At 42.6% G+C, this 16,675-nt stretch overlaps 2 protein-coding genes across 6 annotated transcripts in view; one reads left to right on the plus strand and one right to left on the minus strand.

Moving 5' to 3' along the window:
* The window catches only part of LOC119558019 (chromatin modification-related protein eaf-1), a 48,776-nt gene extending 37,944 nt beyond the window's left edge, over positions 1–10,832 (plus strand). For 3 of the 5 annotated variants that reach the window (XM_037871135.1, XM_037871134.1, XM_037871132.1), the window contains exons 2-7: positions 2,016–2,846; positions 3,663–4,511; positions 5,438–7,815; positions 7,880–8,039; positions 8,512–8,680; positions 8,737–10,832. In XM_037871135.1, coding sequence (XP_037727063.1) covers positions 2,333–2,846; positions 3,663–4,511; positions 5,438–7,815; positions 7,880–8,039; positions 8,512–8,680; positions 8,737–8,956 — 4,290 coding nt within the window. In that variant the 5' untranslated portion in view covers positions 2,016–2,332 and the 3' untranslated portion in view covers positions 8,957–10,832. Of the gene's footprint in view, positions 1–1,668; positions 2,847–3,662; positions 4,512–5,437; positions 7,816–7,879; positions 8,040–8,511; positions 8,681–8,736 lie in introns of those variants that run through there. The other 2 variants (XM_037871133.1, XM_037871131.1) reach the window with 2 other exon arrangements.
* A 3,464-nt stretch (positions 10,833–14,296) lies between these two features.
* On the minus strand, positions 14,297–15,406 carry LOC119556890 (galectin-3). Its single transcript, XM_037869370.1, has 2 exons — positions 15,315–15,406; positions 14,297–14,811 (listed from the first exon to the last, which is right to left on the minus strand). The coding sequence occupies exons 1-2, from the start codon at positions 15,382–15,384 to the stop codon at positions 14,408–14,410; spliced, it is 474 nt and encodes a 157-aa protein (XP_037725298.1). The 5' UTR covers positions 15,385–15,406; the 3' UTR covers positions 14,297–14,407.
* Between the last annotated feature and the right edge of the window lie 1,269 nt (positions 15,407–16,675).

The raw sequence follows: 16,675 nt of genomic DNA on the forward strand, positions 1-16,675 counted from the left end.
AATAAAATAACTGATTACTGGCATAGTAATTATATATTTTCTTGTTTTAAAATTCCTTATGTTTTATAACTTGCTTATCACTAATAACTTATCAGTTATGAAAAAACAAAAAAAAAAGTTTAGGTACTGTTGAACTGCATTTCCAATTAAAGTAATTGTCCAAAAAGATCGAGTACTTTTATTTCTAATCAACTGTCAATAGGTGTGCATATATTTTTAGAGATGGGTGTAAGCCCCTCCCCCCGCCCACTTGCCGTGTCCCTTTTCCTTTGTGTGTGTTGGTGTGTGTTTGTGTGTAGGTCAAGTGCAGGCGTTGACAAATTGTCGTCGTTGTTTGCGTGCTGTCTTGCACAATCCCGTTTGCATTTGACAGGCGATGGCATAAAATAACAATAATGATGACAGCACCTGGCCTGCACTCGAGCGCCATCTATCCCATATCCGTTTCCCCACTCCCGTACAGTCTGCTACCTTTCAAACGGTCATCAAAGCGACCCCCGTGGCTCTTACCACATTAACATCACCTGCCGGCCAGTGCTGACTCAAAATCTTTAAGTGTCTTAGAATTGCCAATTTTCCTGCTTTATTGATTTATATGTTCATTTTGCAAGACCAAATGAGCTTAGTATCTGAGATGGTGGTTTTCTGTATCAAATAAATTAGTGAAAAAACACATTTTCCAATCACAATTACTCAAACGACCCATGAAAATGTTATTTTTCTTATTTGTTCAAGACCAAATGAGCTTACTATCTGAGATGGTAGTTTTCTGTATCAAATAAATTAGTGAAAAAAACGAAATTTCCAATCCAAATTACTTAAACGACCCATGAAAATGTTATTTTTCTTATTTATTTAAGTTTAAACTTAAAAAATCAATAATCAATCCCAATTTGTTTTAGAAGGTCCATTAAAATTTTAACATTTTTACTTTTATTGGCATTGTATAGGAAGAAAACCAGATGTTAAAATTGTTTTGCAATGATATTTTTTATTTCTATATTAAATTAAAAATTGCCACAATATGAAAGATAAGATATCATATGATGTAAGATCATCAAATTGGTCATTATACCATATCGATTTTCTATTAATAAACATTTTGTTTCTACTTTAAGACAAAACATTGAGTTCTATAAAGACTAGATGGTTTAAATTGTAAAATTGCTAGATGGGCAGCACTGGTTTTCTGTGTGACGTCAGCGTACTACGTTCTACGTGCTACGTGCCGAAGTCCCCGTCTCCCTCGCTCTGCCCGCGTCTCTGCCGGCGTTGATTTTCACACGCTGCAACTTCACTGGTCGTTTGGCTTTCTGTCCCATTTGTAGAGAAGGTGCGAGAAATAGAGTTAAGCAATTGGGAATCGGGAATGGGTATGGAGTTAGGAGAAGGAAGTTGCTTTCATCAGATGGCTTTTTTAATTTTTGCTTGCCCCTCCACTGCTATCTCAAAAATGTACGCTAGTGCTTTAGATATTTCCCCCACACTTTTCCAAAACCAACTCCCCTGAAGCAAACAAAACTAAAAATAAATAAACCCAATGCATAAAAAACGAAACGCGTTAAAATCTATGGAAAGTCTATTAACTCGAAGAATATAATAAAATAATAAAATCCAAACAAGTTCAAAACAAAAACTTCAAAATCGCGAGCAACAAAACATTATAAAATAAAAAAAAAATAAGAAAATAGTACCGGAATTATAAAAACAAGGATATCGTTTAATAAAGTACTTCTGAATCAATAACAAAATCAAAAATCGCGAAACTCGGTCTTAAAATACATCATATCATAATATATAGATATCATAGCTGTGCCAACGGCCGTGTTCACCAGCGTTTGTGTATCGTTGATCGGAAATAAAAAACTGGGATCAAAAAACAATAGTTTTCTTATGATCATAATACTATACCCATCGAAATAAAGCCAAAGTGATTAAAGTGGGCTGATGAACGCGGCCAAAAAATGTGTGTGTGTGTGAATGCTCTATAGCTCGATTTATTTCTGTGATTGCAGCCCGTCAAATGAAAAATTCGAGAAACTTTGAATAGCTCAAGGGAAAACGAAGAAGAACGCCTTGGAAAAAAGTCGGCGCTACAAACTGAAGAACCAAGCGAGAGGAAATGTTTAAAACAAGAGTTGCCTTACAAACAGAACTTCCTTGTTGACTCACTTATACATATATACAAATACATATACAAGAATATTATATACAACAAACGGAAAAATCAAAATATCAAGGAACTGGGAAACATATATTTTTTATACGAGCCAAAAAAAAAGACAAAAAAAATAAAGAAAACGAGGAAAAACTTGGAAATTGCAAATCGAAAATGCGCCTAAAAGAGACCACAAAAAAGTCGGCATCATCAGCAAAAACATCAGCAGGCTACCAATACAACCCGAAAACCGTACCGCTCTCCGGCGATCTGCTGGGTACGCTCCACATTTCACCGCCCCACCATCATCATCATCATCAGTTGCAGCTGCAGCTGCAGCACCAGCAGCGCTGCTCCAGCGTGGGCAGCACCAGCAGCAGCGGCACCTGCGAAACGGACCGTTCCGGCTCCTGCTCGTCGGCACTCTCGCCCGCCGCCGGCGGTGGTGGTGGCCTGATGCCCGGCCTGGGTGCCTCCGAAGGACTGCCTCCTCCTGGAGCGGTGCCAGGAGGGGGAGGAGGAGGGGGAGTTGGAGGAGCGACGATGGCACCGGTACCAGGTGCCAACGATGAGGCCTCTGCCGCCGCTGTGCTTGCGGCAAACATTGCCGAGTCTTTCACGTTCCTGCAACAGCATGCGGCGCATCATTTTCGCGACATTTTGTATGCGGCCCACATGCTGGGAAGAGGTAAAGGAGTCACCGGTGGGTGGTGGTGGTGGTTGTGGTGTCGGTGGGAAATGGGGGGCATACACGTTGCACGACCTGCTGCTGTGGGCAGCAAACTGGAGCCGCTCAACTGGTTTCGCTAGCTTTTTTTTTTCGTTTTTTTTTTTTTTTCGGCCAGGCCAACTTTCACTTTATGCATTGTTGCCGCACTTCACTTCTCACATTGGCTTGCATTGCACTTGCTGTCCCGCTCAGTAAAAGCTCCCTCAGTTGGAACCCCGAGTTGTTACGATATCCTAGTCCTCAGGTTTTTTCTTTTAAAGCCCTTAATCGGGTTATTAAAATTCTGCCTCCAAATGATTATATATTTTAAACACCATTTCTAAATACCTATTAGTTTAGCAAAATATAATAAGCATGTAATGATTATAACCTTGAGAATGTACATATGTCAAATGATTACTCCTGTGGAACAAGTTCATTTTTTGTTCCAAAAATGCATAACATGGTGGAAAAAGTTGGGGTTTAAAAGTTCGGCTAAACTATAACTAGGTAATTTTTGGAAAACCCCCCAGTATTAGAATTATATTATAATTCCTAGTCAAAATTCCTGGTTAAAAATTCGGCAAAACTATAATTAGGTAATATTAGGAAAACCCTATTATAAAAATTATATTATAATACCTAGCTAAGCTGCCTTTTACCAAAATGATTACTGGCATGATTAGATCTCATATATGTACAAACCATAACTTAATCAGTTCCCAATCATTGAATACAGCGAAATGCGAAATGAATTATTGACTAAAGTTCCACTCTTCCTTCGTTCCATTGCAGGCTACTATCAGCCGGCTGGACCGCTGATCTCACCGCATGTGATCGCCGCCCCGCCGCCGCCAGTGCAGGTGAAGAAGCTGCAGGAGGAGGAGAGTGTGACCCCCGTCGCCGGTTCGCCCACGCAGCTGCAGCAGCATCAGGCGGCCGCCGAAGCCGCTGACCAGGCGGCAGCCCAGTCGCAGGCCCAATCGCACGGCCACGCCCAGGCCCACGGACACGCCCACAGTTCGCAACAGGCGCAACATCCGCCGCAGCCACAGCCGTATCCGGCCAGCGCCGTGGCGGCCGCAGCCGCGGCAGCCGCCGCCCACCAGGGCGTGCCCTATTCCCGCTCGATGCACGCGGCCCAGATGCACTACTCGACCGCCTATCCGCCCAACTACTACGCGCCATATCCGGGCGAGGTCATGTGCTACTCGCCACCCACGTATCAGCCCTACTTCTCGAGCAAGGTCTACCAGCCATCGCATCCCGGCCATCCTGCCGCCCATCCGCAGGGTCCACCGCCGCCGGGCGCCTATCGCCGTTATCCCTACTACCAGCACGCGGGTCCACCGCCTCCGCACGAGCTCTACGAACAGCAGCAGCCGCCCCCGCCGCCCGTCTCATCCGGTTCGGTATCGGGTCCGCCGCAACAGCAGCCGCCCACCAGCAGTGCAGGAGCAGCGGTAGCCGCGGGAGCAGGAGCACCCGCTGGCAGCCAGTTGGTACCGGCCCACCAGCAACAACACCAGCAGCAGCACTTGGAGCACTATCCCGGGCCACCCAGCTACTACGCCGGCTACAGTCCCGGCGGAGGAGCGTCCTCCGCCCAGTGTTACACGCGCGGCCTGCAAGGACCGTATATGGGTAAGGAAAAGTATGGTCCAGTCCCGGATGCATTCTATCCGTTGCCAACTGAGCCTGCCAGGATTATCCATCGTCGATGAGTATACAGCAAAGTAAATTGTACAGAAAGTAGATCAAGGTTTCGGAACTTTATAATGAGAAGGATGAGTCTTACAAGTGGGCAGTATTAGCTTAGTAAATATGTTTTAAAGTTTACTTATGTTATGCTCCTGTTTCAAAAATAATATGGCAGAAAGTCGTAAGGGTTTTTAGGATCAAGTATCCGCATTCGAAGAGGCTTCTCCAAAGTAAATTGTACAGAAAGATTATGGCTTAGTTGAATCACAGTTTCTGAACTTTATAATGGGAAATGATTATTTACAGTCCTAAAAACGTATAGTACATACTTAATAAGTTGGCTTAAAAGGGGTCTTATGATATGATTTTTTTTTTTTGAATAATATGGAATCAATTTGTAAGGGCTTAAAAGAAACAGAAAAGCTTTAAACTGGTGAATAAAAACTAAGTTGATGTATGCGAATTAATTAAACAAAATCGAACCGATTCATCTATCTACCTTTTATACATAAAAAACACTGGTTAAAATGTTACTTATTAATTTATGAACCAAAACAGAAATGCTACAGCATCATACAAAATATTTGCGCAGCGTAGACTTGTGTAAAGAACAGCTTTTACCCAAAGTGATCATAGTCACCTTGAAATATATGATTAAAACCGTTTTCCTGTAACTTATAGTATGTTATTAGGCAGTTAATTCGAGGAACAACTGGTAAAACCCTTGTACTAGGATACAAATTGCCGTTCTTTAAGACTTTCTAATCCAGTAAAAATTGTAGAATCAAATACTTGTATGGATTGACAGTTGGCAACACTCCTTAATGTGCCTGCATTTTTTAACTCCCACCTATTTTTAATCTTTGCAGAGTATCCACCGCAGTGTCCCTGCCCAATGCCTCAATCGTGTCCAAAAAACGTCCATACTGGGCCTCATATTGGTAGCAACATCATCAGCAACATCGACCAGAGCAGCAGCAAGAACGGCAGCAGCGGCTGCAGCAGCAATATGTTGCTGAGTGCCACGAGCAACAGCAATATCAGCAGCAGCAGCGGCAGCAGCAGCACTTTGACTGCCTGCAGCAACGCTACAACAACTACAGCGTCAGCGTTGACTACCAGTAGAGGCCCAGTGAAAAATGTCACACCCATCAATAGCAACAGTTGCGGCGATACCAGCAACAGTTGCAACACCAACACCAGCAGTAGCAGCATCACCAGCAGCAACAGCAGCAGCCAGACAAGTGAGACGACCTCACGGGCAACAGCAGCAACAAACACGAACACGACGGCCACCACCGCCACAATGGGCACCCAGTGCCAGATGCTCGTGAAGACGGAGCTCAAGGGCGAGAATCCTCAGGTGACCAAGATGCAGTACGAGGCGCATGTGATGCCGCCGCCCACTCCGCCGGAGAGCTACTGCGCCAGTGACGAGAAGCTACTCGACGATCAGGAGCAGGAGGCGGAGCTGGAGCTCCGATTGCGTCTGGGTCTGCGGATGGACAAGAGTCACGTTGGGCAGCATCAGCACATCGAGGCGTACGATCTCACCTGCACCACCCCGCCCCCAGTCACCGCACCCCAGGCGGCAGCAGCAGTACCGCGCAAGGCGAGGATCGGCAAGAGCATGGCCAGGGAGATGGTCTATGCCGCCCAGCAGCAGCAGCAGCAGCTTCCGGAGAAGCAGCTCTCGGAGAAGCAGCTGCCGGAGAAGCCGTTGAAGCATCCAAAAGGAGCTTCGACCAAAATGGAAACGGAACCAGAGATGCCTTTCGTACTTAAAGCGGAAATCAAAGCAGAAACCAAAATCAAAATCGAGCACGAAAGTGAGGCGCAGACCAGCACACATATCAGCGAATTGCCGGATCTGAAGCCCACCATCAAAACGGAACCCGAACCGGATCCGGAGCAGGAACAGGAGCCGAAAGTGGCACCAGTGCCTGCTGTGGCCAAAACGGAACCAGAGCCAGAGCAACAGGAGGAACAGCAGGAACAACAGGCCAGCGAGGAGCTGCAGCCCACGCCCGGCGGCAGCAAGCAGCGTATCAACCTGCTGGCCTCCTCCGGTGGCAACAAGAAGACCAAGACGAATCACAGCTACAAGAGCCTGATCAAGCAGGCGGAGCCCAAGAACTACCTGTGTCCCGGTCGCAGGTTCATCCGTCGGCACGGACGTGCACCGGCCAAGTATGCCAAGCGGCGTCAGATGATCCTCACGCAGCGACAGCAGCAGCGGATGCGTCTGCAGCGCCGCGAGCAGCAGCAGCAAAGACGCCAGCAACGTGAGGCGGCAGCAGCAGCTGCGGCGTCCTCCTCTTTGGGAGTCACTCCAACAGAGCCGGGAGCAGATGGACTCGGCGCCAAGGAGCAAGCACCCATGATGGCACAGGTCCACAGCTCGGCCACGCCCAGCGCCTCGCCAAAGAGGGCGCGTCCGCGGAAACAGGAAGTTGCCGCTCTGCATCTGCTCGAAGGCTTGGATACGGCTCTGAGTCGTGGTTACTTTAGTGACCCGGAGCTGAATCACAGCAGTCGCAAGCAGGCGCCGACGGCAGTGGGTGGACTATACACCGCCTCCTCGCCGCTGACCCCAGCGACGGAGCACAGGGGCAAACAGCCCGCAGCCGAGAAGCGCTCCAAGTCGGAGACCAAAAAGCCAGCGGCGGAAGCTATTTCCGAAACATCCTTGCCGTGTAAAAAGCCACGCAAACAGCCTGCCACCAAAGCAAAGGGCAAGAGCAAGAAGTCATCGGCGGCAGCTGCGGCGACAGTTGCATCCTCGACAGAAACACAGGCAGCGGCAGCGGTGACAGCAGCCACTGCATCTTCTGCCCAGGAGACCAACAACAACGAGTATCAGACGGCAGATCTGCAGGCCCAGAAGTTCCTTGAGCCACCGACTGCAACGGCAACAGCAACATCAACCTCCCAGCAGCAGCAGCAGCAGCAACATTCCGAAGAGCAACACCAGTTCCTGGTGCCCAATCAACCAGCGGTGGGATCCACTGGCGTTGCCCCAACAGCTACTCCTCCGCCCAACCGTCAGGGTCAGTCGACGCACACGAAGCGGGCCAGGTCGCGCTGCAAGTTCGGAAATCGCAAGCGCCAGCGACAGCGACCTGGAGGTGTCAGTTACGAGCTGGATGTGACCCAGCCGCCGGCAACCAAGGCCAATGTGGTGCCCAAGTGGAACAATGGATGGATGTGGGCGGGCAAGGCCTTTCAGGGCGCCGTTTTTCTTAATGTGAGTGGGCAATATAACAATGTATTGGTTTAATTCTAAACTAATCTCTTCATTTAATCTATAGAGCGATGATCCGCTAGTGTTGCGCACCTGCTACCCGGCCATGCGGCATGTGGAGGGCGACATCATTCGCATCCGGGACTGTGTGCTACTCAAGGCCAATGAGGACAACGAACTGCCCTACGTGGCCAAGGTGGCGCACCTCTGGCAGAACCCCGAAGATGGTAAGGGTTCTAGAAAATGCGGTAGCAAGCTCTGTGGGGTTACAAAGGGCTTACTTTTTCACTTGTTCATAATATTAATAATATAATATTTTTTTTATAACTTTGATCGCTATTTCAAACTTACATAATTTTTAAGTTAAACCAAAATTATTTAAAATATTTAAAACTCTTTCGATGGACATCATAACAAGTTTAAGTTAGTAAATATTAAAAATTGTCAAAATCCTTCGTGCAAGCTTTCAATAAGGTTAATATATCGTGTCCATTGGTGGACGTGGTTCATAGCATGGTAATAAAACTTGCAACTCATATATCTCCCTAACTATAAGTCCAATCAAAGGGACCGGGATCGTAATCTAAATAACTTAAAGTAACTAAAAAACAAAATACAATATTTATTTAAAGCCCATGTAACGTTGTAAGAATTATTATTTGTCTGTGAAATGTAAACTAAATTCTTCTGTACCCACAGGCGAGATGATGATGTCGCTGCTGTGGTATTACCGGCCGGAGCACACTGACCAGGGACGGCAGCGCAACGATTGTCCCGACGAGGTCTACGCCTCCCGGCACCGTGATCACAACTCGGTGGCCTGCGTTGAGGACAAGTGCTACGTGCTCACCTTCAGCGAGTACTGCAGGTATGTGGAAATGAAAAACATTGGCTGAACTGTAATGACATTCTAATTACCCCCAGGTATCGTCGCCGCCTGCGTGCCGCCGAGGAGGAAGTGGAAGACGTGAGCATTGTGCCCCGCCGGCCGAGCAGTGCCACCGCCCCCGGATTTCCAGTGCGTACGGTGCCGGAACATACCAATCCGGAGCTGGTGATGTTCTGCCGCCGAGCCTACGAGTTCCGGACGCGACGCCTGCTCAAGCTGCCCCAGAAGAACGGGCTCGTGTGCAGCTCCAGCTAGCGCAAGGCATGATCGAGCTCCCAATGGGACAGATGAACTGTGGAGTGTAGTAACATTAGCTTAAATTCAGATTGCGGTGGCAATCGCAGGAGCGAAGAGGAGTAACGTGAGGGGGAGTGGAGGGAGAAAGCCCTGGCAGAGGACAAGGAAATCATAGGATGAAAGTTACATTGTTTTGATCAGTCTACAGTATTGTTAAAGATATTTTGTCTCTTCGTTGTTGAGAGATATCTGCCAGGTGGGGTGCAGATGCATTCGTTGTTCCTAATCAAATTACGATTGCTCTCGTTGCGCCGGTCGTTCGATGTTTCCGGACCCAAATACACAATCTAATATACATACCTCTGTCGGGGCAGGATAAGAGACACACAGCACCATCCAGGACACCTAGGACACCCAGGACACACGGCTACACACAGACACACACCAGACCAAAACGTAGGCGAAGGCTTCTCACCAAGATGTGGGAGATTTTGAGAGATGCGAGGAATGAATGGAGAATTTAGGGGAGGAACCAACTGCTAGGAGAAAGCATTAAATATTTTACATTGTATTACATAACTTATTTATTCTGACTACCCCAACCCACAACCAAACACACACATGGATATTTTTGTTATTAAGTTGTATGTATTTATTATCATTAATATCGAGTTAGTCAACATTCTGTGTACAGTTTCCCGCTCGCTTATGATCTTGTCGCTCAAGAAGTTCTTGGAACCTATATCCAATAGTTATGTTTCTTGTACCCTGTTACTCATTAGTCCTTTAGAGCAACAATGACCATTGCTACATAATAATTGTGGGTGCCACAGAAATTCATCCGAACTGTCATGGAATCGGAAGTGTTTAAATTGCGTTAAGAGTTTTATTTTAAAGAATAAACACTAATCTTGGTCGATATTACCATTAAAGTTAGTGGTTTTTGAAATGGATGCGTCTCGCACCCATTAAAAACATTAGTTCTGAATCGCCAAAATATGTCTACCGACTTTAAATTCTAATGACGAAAAGATACAAATTTGAAATATTCCCATTTTTAATTCTTAGAAATTTGCAACATTATTGCAACATATTGGATTCTAACTGTGAAAAGTGTATGATTTATAGTAACCCACAATAATTTACGAGGATATCTTGGGCTATAGGTTTCTCTTCTCGTTTCATTTATACTCAAAATTAAAAAATCCCATTCTAATTAGTCTATAAATTCAGACATGAAAAACCCCACTTAACCTATTGATGCTAAGGCAAAAACTTTGCGCACAGACAGACCAACTTAACTATTTAAAACTTCGAAATGAGATTTCTGGCTCCAGAGGCGGAAAACTGGAAGACTTGACATCGATTTTTGCTAGGCGCTGTTGGTATATTTTTTTAGTTGTTGTTAGTTTTTGTAAGCGAAGAAAAAAACAGTTTGTACTCTTAATTTGACACATATTTTTTGTTTTCGTTTTATTTTGGAAATTTGATTTCAGAGTTGCGATTTTCTGTTTTCTTTATTATTCAGCTGCAAACAGTTAAAAAGAATCTTTAGGCAAGAACAGAAACAACAACAAGTCACATTATTATATTATATTATATAATATATATATATTATATATATACGTAGTTCTATATAAACAAATATCCTTATCCATATGAATATTTTTTTTGTAATCTTAATTTAATTTAGTTGTAACGTTTTTAGTTACTAAGTTGATATTGCTAATAGTTTGTTTTATACCAAATACACAAAAAAAAACATTAAGCGATTCTAAGAAACCTATTTATGCACACCCAAACACACATACATACATCTATGCACAAGTGTATAGTTTTATTAATATATATACATGAATATATATGAATTATATGTATTATTTTTTTAAACCAACAACCTGTTTTTCCTTATTTTTTAATGTGATTTGAGGACGGGCAAGTTATTATCGGGGCCTACTTTCGGGCTGAAAAGGGATATATGTACTTTCCAGATCTGCCGGATGCGTGGGCGGTGGTTAGGTGTAGGCTAGTAGGCGTGGCAATGTGTAGAGCTATGGATAAAGCAACGTAGGACACGAGATAGAGATGCTGTCGACGCTTTGGAATAGAATGTGCAAAAGATAGAAATCGTATATAGATACACATATACATACATATATATAGGGAGCATAGCCAGACATATGATACAAGTATACAACAACAGGAACTCAAACACACTCATACACACACACACACGCACACATAAGGAACATACGATCCATTAATACATATGTATACCTAGTGAAGCAGGACGACGAATGAATTCAATTAGTGAAAAATCAACAAGCAACCACAAATTGTAGCCTAAATTACCAAAACAAACAACCAAAATATATTTGTATGCCATATATATGATATATATATATATACACAATACATATACATATACATACACATATACATATATATAGATATCTATATATACTGAAGCCTTGTTCCTGCTGGGCCAATACAAGGACACATATATATTTCTATAGGCAAATTGATGGATCCACAGGAAGCAACCGCAACCGAAAGCAATGCAAACCACTTTGTATTATAAATGGTAGACAGCAGAGTACAGTCAACCCACACTAACGGAAACACACGAACATACACACTAATGCCTCTGATTACAAGTTAAACGATGAACATGTTTTTTCGCAGGTTTTTGTTGGATTAATGAAACAAAAAATGTGGAACCCCTAATGTATTTTGTTGAGAAATCGAATAACAAAAGAAAAAGACTAGTTTGAAAATCATCTCATTCCAGTCTTATCGAAGTCCTTTGGCATGATAATTTCCATGTAGTTGTTAGTTATACCATACGTCTGTAAGCCTACGGTCTGATCTTCTTCTTCAATGTTTGCTTTAAGAAATACATTTTAATAAAATTGTAACGAAAAACTGAAAATCCACAACACAACACAACAAATGAAAATGAACCTTTAACAGAGCAAGAACAAAATAAATAAAAAAAAAACAGGAACAAGAACAAAACAAGATCAATAAAACAAATCAAATATAATTATTGTTTATTACTAGACTAATAAATGTATTTTTTGGCAGATTATACCAGGTCTTTTCTATTAGTTGGGTTTTCTTTCAACGTCTTCGGGGCATTTTTATCGAACAAGGTATTACCTTTGTACTACCTTCGATCCACACCAAATCAAGTTCACACGCCTCGATAAAAAAAAAAACAAGTCTAATAATAATATGGCAATGATTGGCTCGACTAGAGAATAGCCTCTACAGGAAAAAATATCTTAAGGCTATCATTAATTATATACATACCTACTTGTGTTAACAGATCTCATACTTTATAGACAAGGCACAAGTAATAATTTATATTTTATAAATATGTTGTATTATCTCTTTTCTTTAAAGAAAGTTTTTTTTTTGGCGATAAGGTATACGTTTAGAAGATAACTAACCTTATGTTTATTGCTTTTATGGTAAAGGTTTATTTACTACGTTACCATTTATGCCTAGGGTATTCCCTGCCTAAATTAGTCGGATCAGCCAGCTCTCTTGCCCGACACATCACGCCCACAATAAAGTGAGGGGTATGATTATTATCGCCAGCACGTAAGACTGAGAACTGAAATCAAAAGTGATCGCACTTTGACATTGACATCAACGCCGCTAAACAGGCAAAACAGACAAAATCTCTTGGATGGGCAATTAAGTTAATCACCGGGTAAATCGTTCCCTCAAATGTACATATGTTCCCAGATAGAAGAAAGTCAGATCTACTTATGTGTGAGCTAATTAGTGCCTACATGGGCATGTCTCAATTAAGTCCCCTTGTGTTTACATGCAAACATATGTATTCTGAGTATTTTCGTATCTTCTGGGGTGGCTATGAGCTCATGGGGCCCTGTGACTCAGTTAAATTGGCCCAAAAGCTTTATCAACAGGTGTCAGCCCCTCCGATTCCATACTTGTTTATCGTCTTTGTTTTCGTTTCGACCTCGTTTCTTCTGTTTTTTGCCTTCCGGAGGGAGGATAATTACATGGGCGTTGCTCGCCTAAATATATCAATTGTGTGGGCGTGCCCCAAGAAGATGACGTACACGATCTGCTAATTCAACTTGTTTATCGTTAGTCACTAAAACTGCGCAGCTGCGTGCGAAAAAATAATTTGTATATTTCACGAACTCATTTGTGGGTCTTTTTGTCAGTCAAGATTCTGAATGTCGGTAGGTTTCAGTAGGTCTCTCAAACAGGTATAACAATTTCGTACATTTCAAATTTTTATTTAGAAAGTAAGCATCAGTTTTTCTTTAATTGTATGTACATTTATTATTATTTTATGTAAATTTGAAACCAGTCTATGCTTACACTAAAAATTTACAAAAAAAAAAGGGTTCTTGAACTTGGTATCTGAAAAAATTGCATATTATTGGACGCACAGAGACACAAAAAGCAATACATACCACTAGATTACCATCCTTAATTATAAAAATCGAAAGTTTCCTTTGGTGGGTCCTCGACTATATAATACAATCCGTTCAGCCTTTGAACTAGTCCTCTCTCCATATACTTTCCGATGATGATGTCCACTTTGTCTACAAGTTTTAGGGCTCTAGTTCCGGTGGCCGTGCTTAATGAGCGCAGAATAACTTCCAAGGTGGCGGATCCACCCATGGCATCCATGCAATCTATCACAAGTCTCCCTAACTGCCTATCAGTGAACGACATTTTTCTAGTTTCCAAAAGTTACGTACAATTTTGTAAGAAAGGTATATTTAACACGTCTGAACACTACCGAAATGGTTTGGAAAAAGATCTGGGACAGTAGGGGGTCGAATAGCGTAGTTTTAATTTAGATATCAAAGCCTACTGTGGATTAAAAAGAAAAATATTTTAAGGGGAAAAATTCAGTCTTCGGGGTTTTTTATATGAAAGAAAATTTCTTTACAATCTCAATTGCCTTAAAGTAAATAATTGCAGTCGTTTACCTTTGAATAACTTTTGGCATGTAGATAGGTACTGATAATAAGTACAAAATCCTTTTACACTTTTAGAAAATCTTCAAAAATGTGGGAGCCAGAGGGGTTTTTGCGTTATAGGCGATACTCGAATTAAATAAACTTGCACTGCGCAGCATGCATATATCCATCTCTCTCGCACTACCTTTAGATGAGTAACGGGTATACAATAGTCGAGGCCATCGATTATAGCTTTTTTTTATCTTGTTTAATCTGTTAACTCTTACAATCATGTTTATACAAAACAAGACAGAAGTTTAAAAAGCGATCAAGTTTAACAATAATTTGTGAGAAACAAATATGTAAAAAGAAGGAATATAAACCATTGTCTTGATCTTTAGTTTTTGTATTTAACGAAAAATTTACATAATTGAAAACGATACATAAATTAAGCTTAGAAACTAAGTAAAAAAAAACGATCCACACAATTAACCTTTCTCGCGGTGCAACCGCATCAAAGTCTCATGGTGGCCAGCGATAGTCCCAGTGCTAGTAGGGTCAAGGCCGCTCCCACTGGGGTGGTGATGACCGCTGCCGCGCTCTGATAGCCGTAAGAACCCGGATAGTTGGGATCGGGCCGTACGCCCATGTAGCCGGGCTGTCCCGGCTGTCCGGCCTGGTTTCCGTAGGAGAAGGGGCGACCATGCTCGTCCGTGCCGCTCACATAGTAAGCTCCATTGCCACCCGCTCCGCCATAGGGACCCCGGGAATCGATTCCGGCATACCCGTAGCTATACTGCGGATCCTGGCCACCTAGACTACCCGGCGGATGCATTCCACTCGACTGGGCATTCGAGAAGGCGCCCACACCAGCCGCGTTTCCATTGTTCCAGTGCACCGTTCCGGCCTGAGCGTCCACTGGAAAAGAAATATATACTTGAAATGTAATATTTATAAGGTAATTGACCCAAAAAAAAAAATACCAAATGGAAATTTTATAAATTAATAAGTAAAGGGGTAGAAATTAGAAGCAAGTCTTCTCTACCATCAACAACCAACACATATATTTGAAAAAAATTACTTGGGATATGCTTATTTGTGTGAATAAGATGCGTGTTCACAAAAAAAAACTTAAAAAAATATTCCGCTTTTGGAGACCGGTTCAATAATTTCTATCACTAGTAAATACAATTTTTCAGGGCTTTATTATCCATTAGTGTGATTTGTTATTTATTTACTCGCAGCTCGTTGAGTACCATGTAGAATCAAACTTAAGTGTGAGTTGGATTCTCTCCATTGAATATTTTAGTTACTTTTATATTTGCTTAGCGAGCAGCTTGTTAGGTTCTTAAATATTTTATTATAACATTTTTCGATTTTTCACTATTTTGCGACGATTTTCTCATACCGCCCCCACTCACCCGCACTAAATTTGACAAGTGCCAAGCAGATCACAATGCTGCCGCTCAAGATCCGATTGAAATTCGACATGTTTACCGAATGCGCGCTTAACTCCAACTAAACCGCTGACAAAGTGCCGGCTACGGTTTTAAACTCGATTCCCAAGCCCAGCTCTCAGCCATTAACAACAAACGCGATTCGCTGATGTGAGTCATTTTTTGTTGGTGTTTATCCACTTAATTTGAAGGGTATTGTAGTTAAAGCTGGAAGTGATCGACGTGCTGGAGATAGAACCTTAAGCGTAGAAAATATTTGTAGACCAGCCAGGGAAATATAAAAGCATTTACAAGAGTCACATAGAAATCCTACTTTAAATTTATATCCATGTAGGTACATTGTAACTGGTACACACTAATAGTAGAAAGTTTTTATAGGCATATAGTATATGTATTTTCCATGTATTTTCTTCGAAAAGGCGTTTTCTAAATGTTTTTAAAACCTTTACTTTTAAATATTAGGTGGGTTTATTTCTGGGAATGAATGGAAGTGGGTACTGGGTATCACAAGTTAAACTTACCGACTAGGGCGTTCCTTTCCAATTTGTTTCTCCCTTTGCTCACTAAGTGTTTAGTTTATTTATATATTCAGAACACTCAATGTAATGCGTTACTATGTGTGAATTTCATGATGTTTTTTTATGTTATTATTTTCTGCTGTATAGAACACGATAATTTGTTGGGTCATTAAAGATATGCACGACACGGGCCAGGGTCACCGAGGGTTACAGGGGGCTGCCAATATTGGTTTGCCCGAGAGGCTGAGACCTCTCATCGGAAATACAGGGTCAGTCTGCTTTGATGATCGCCCGAAATGCATCCAACTTCGTTCATCTCTTCACTTGCCCATACATATGTGTATGCTTTACATGCTTACATAGTTGGTTGTATATCTGATTCACACCTTTCAGGTGAGAAGAGGGGGTGTTTTGCAGGCAGCCAAACAATGCAGTCGCGTTGTGGCTGCCGTTCGGCGGGCTGATAGAAAACGAAAAGCCCCAAACACAATTGCTGGGCCAGTGCAAATTATTTGCTTTCTCGCTTGTGACGTAAAGCAAATTTAGGTCGGGCGATATGGTAATACTGGTGGAATCCCAACAATTGAGTAGTTCGTATGTGTATATATATTGTTGGTCTGAAGTTGGAGAGATAGTGAAACTGAATGGTGACTTCTGCTTTCCGACTGAAACGTTCATTGATGACTTTTTGTACCTATAACTCGAAGAGAAAAAGTGTAATATTATCTATCTCGCTATGTACATTTATACACAGAGAAAATACTGACGTTCTCATCTGAGTTGAAAATGTTCTTTAAAATTGAACGA

This window comes from Drosophila subpulchrella, chromosome X (assembly GCF_014743375.2).
Source record: "Drosophila subpulchrella strain 33 F10 #4 breed RU33 chromosome X, RU_Dsub_v1.1 Primary Assembly, whole genome shotgun sequence".
NCBI lineage: Eukaryota > Metazoa > Arthropoda > Insecta > Diptera > Drosophilidae > Drosophila > Drosophila subpulchrella.

What these genes read in the sequence shown, in the direction of transcription:
- LOC119556890 (XM_037869370.1), bottom strand. Translation starts at nt 15,384, where the DNA reads ATGTCGAATTTCAATCGGATCTTGAGCGGCAGCATTGTGATCTGCTTG. An exon ending in ACTTGTCAAATTTAGTGCGG is followed by an intron (nt 14,812 to 15,314) that starts GTGAGTGGGGGC and finishes TTTCTTTTCCAG; the next exon opens with TGGACGCTCAGGCCGGAACG.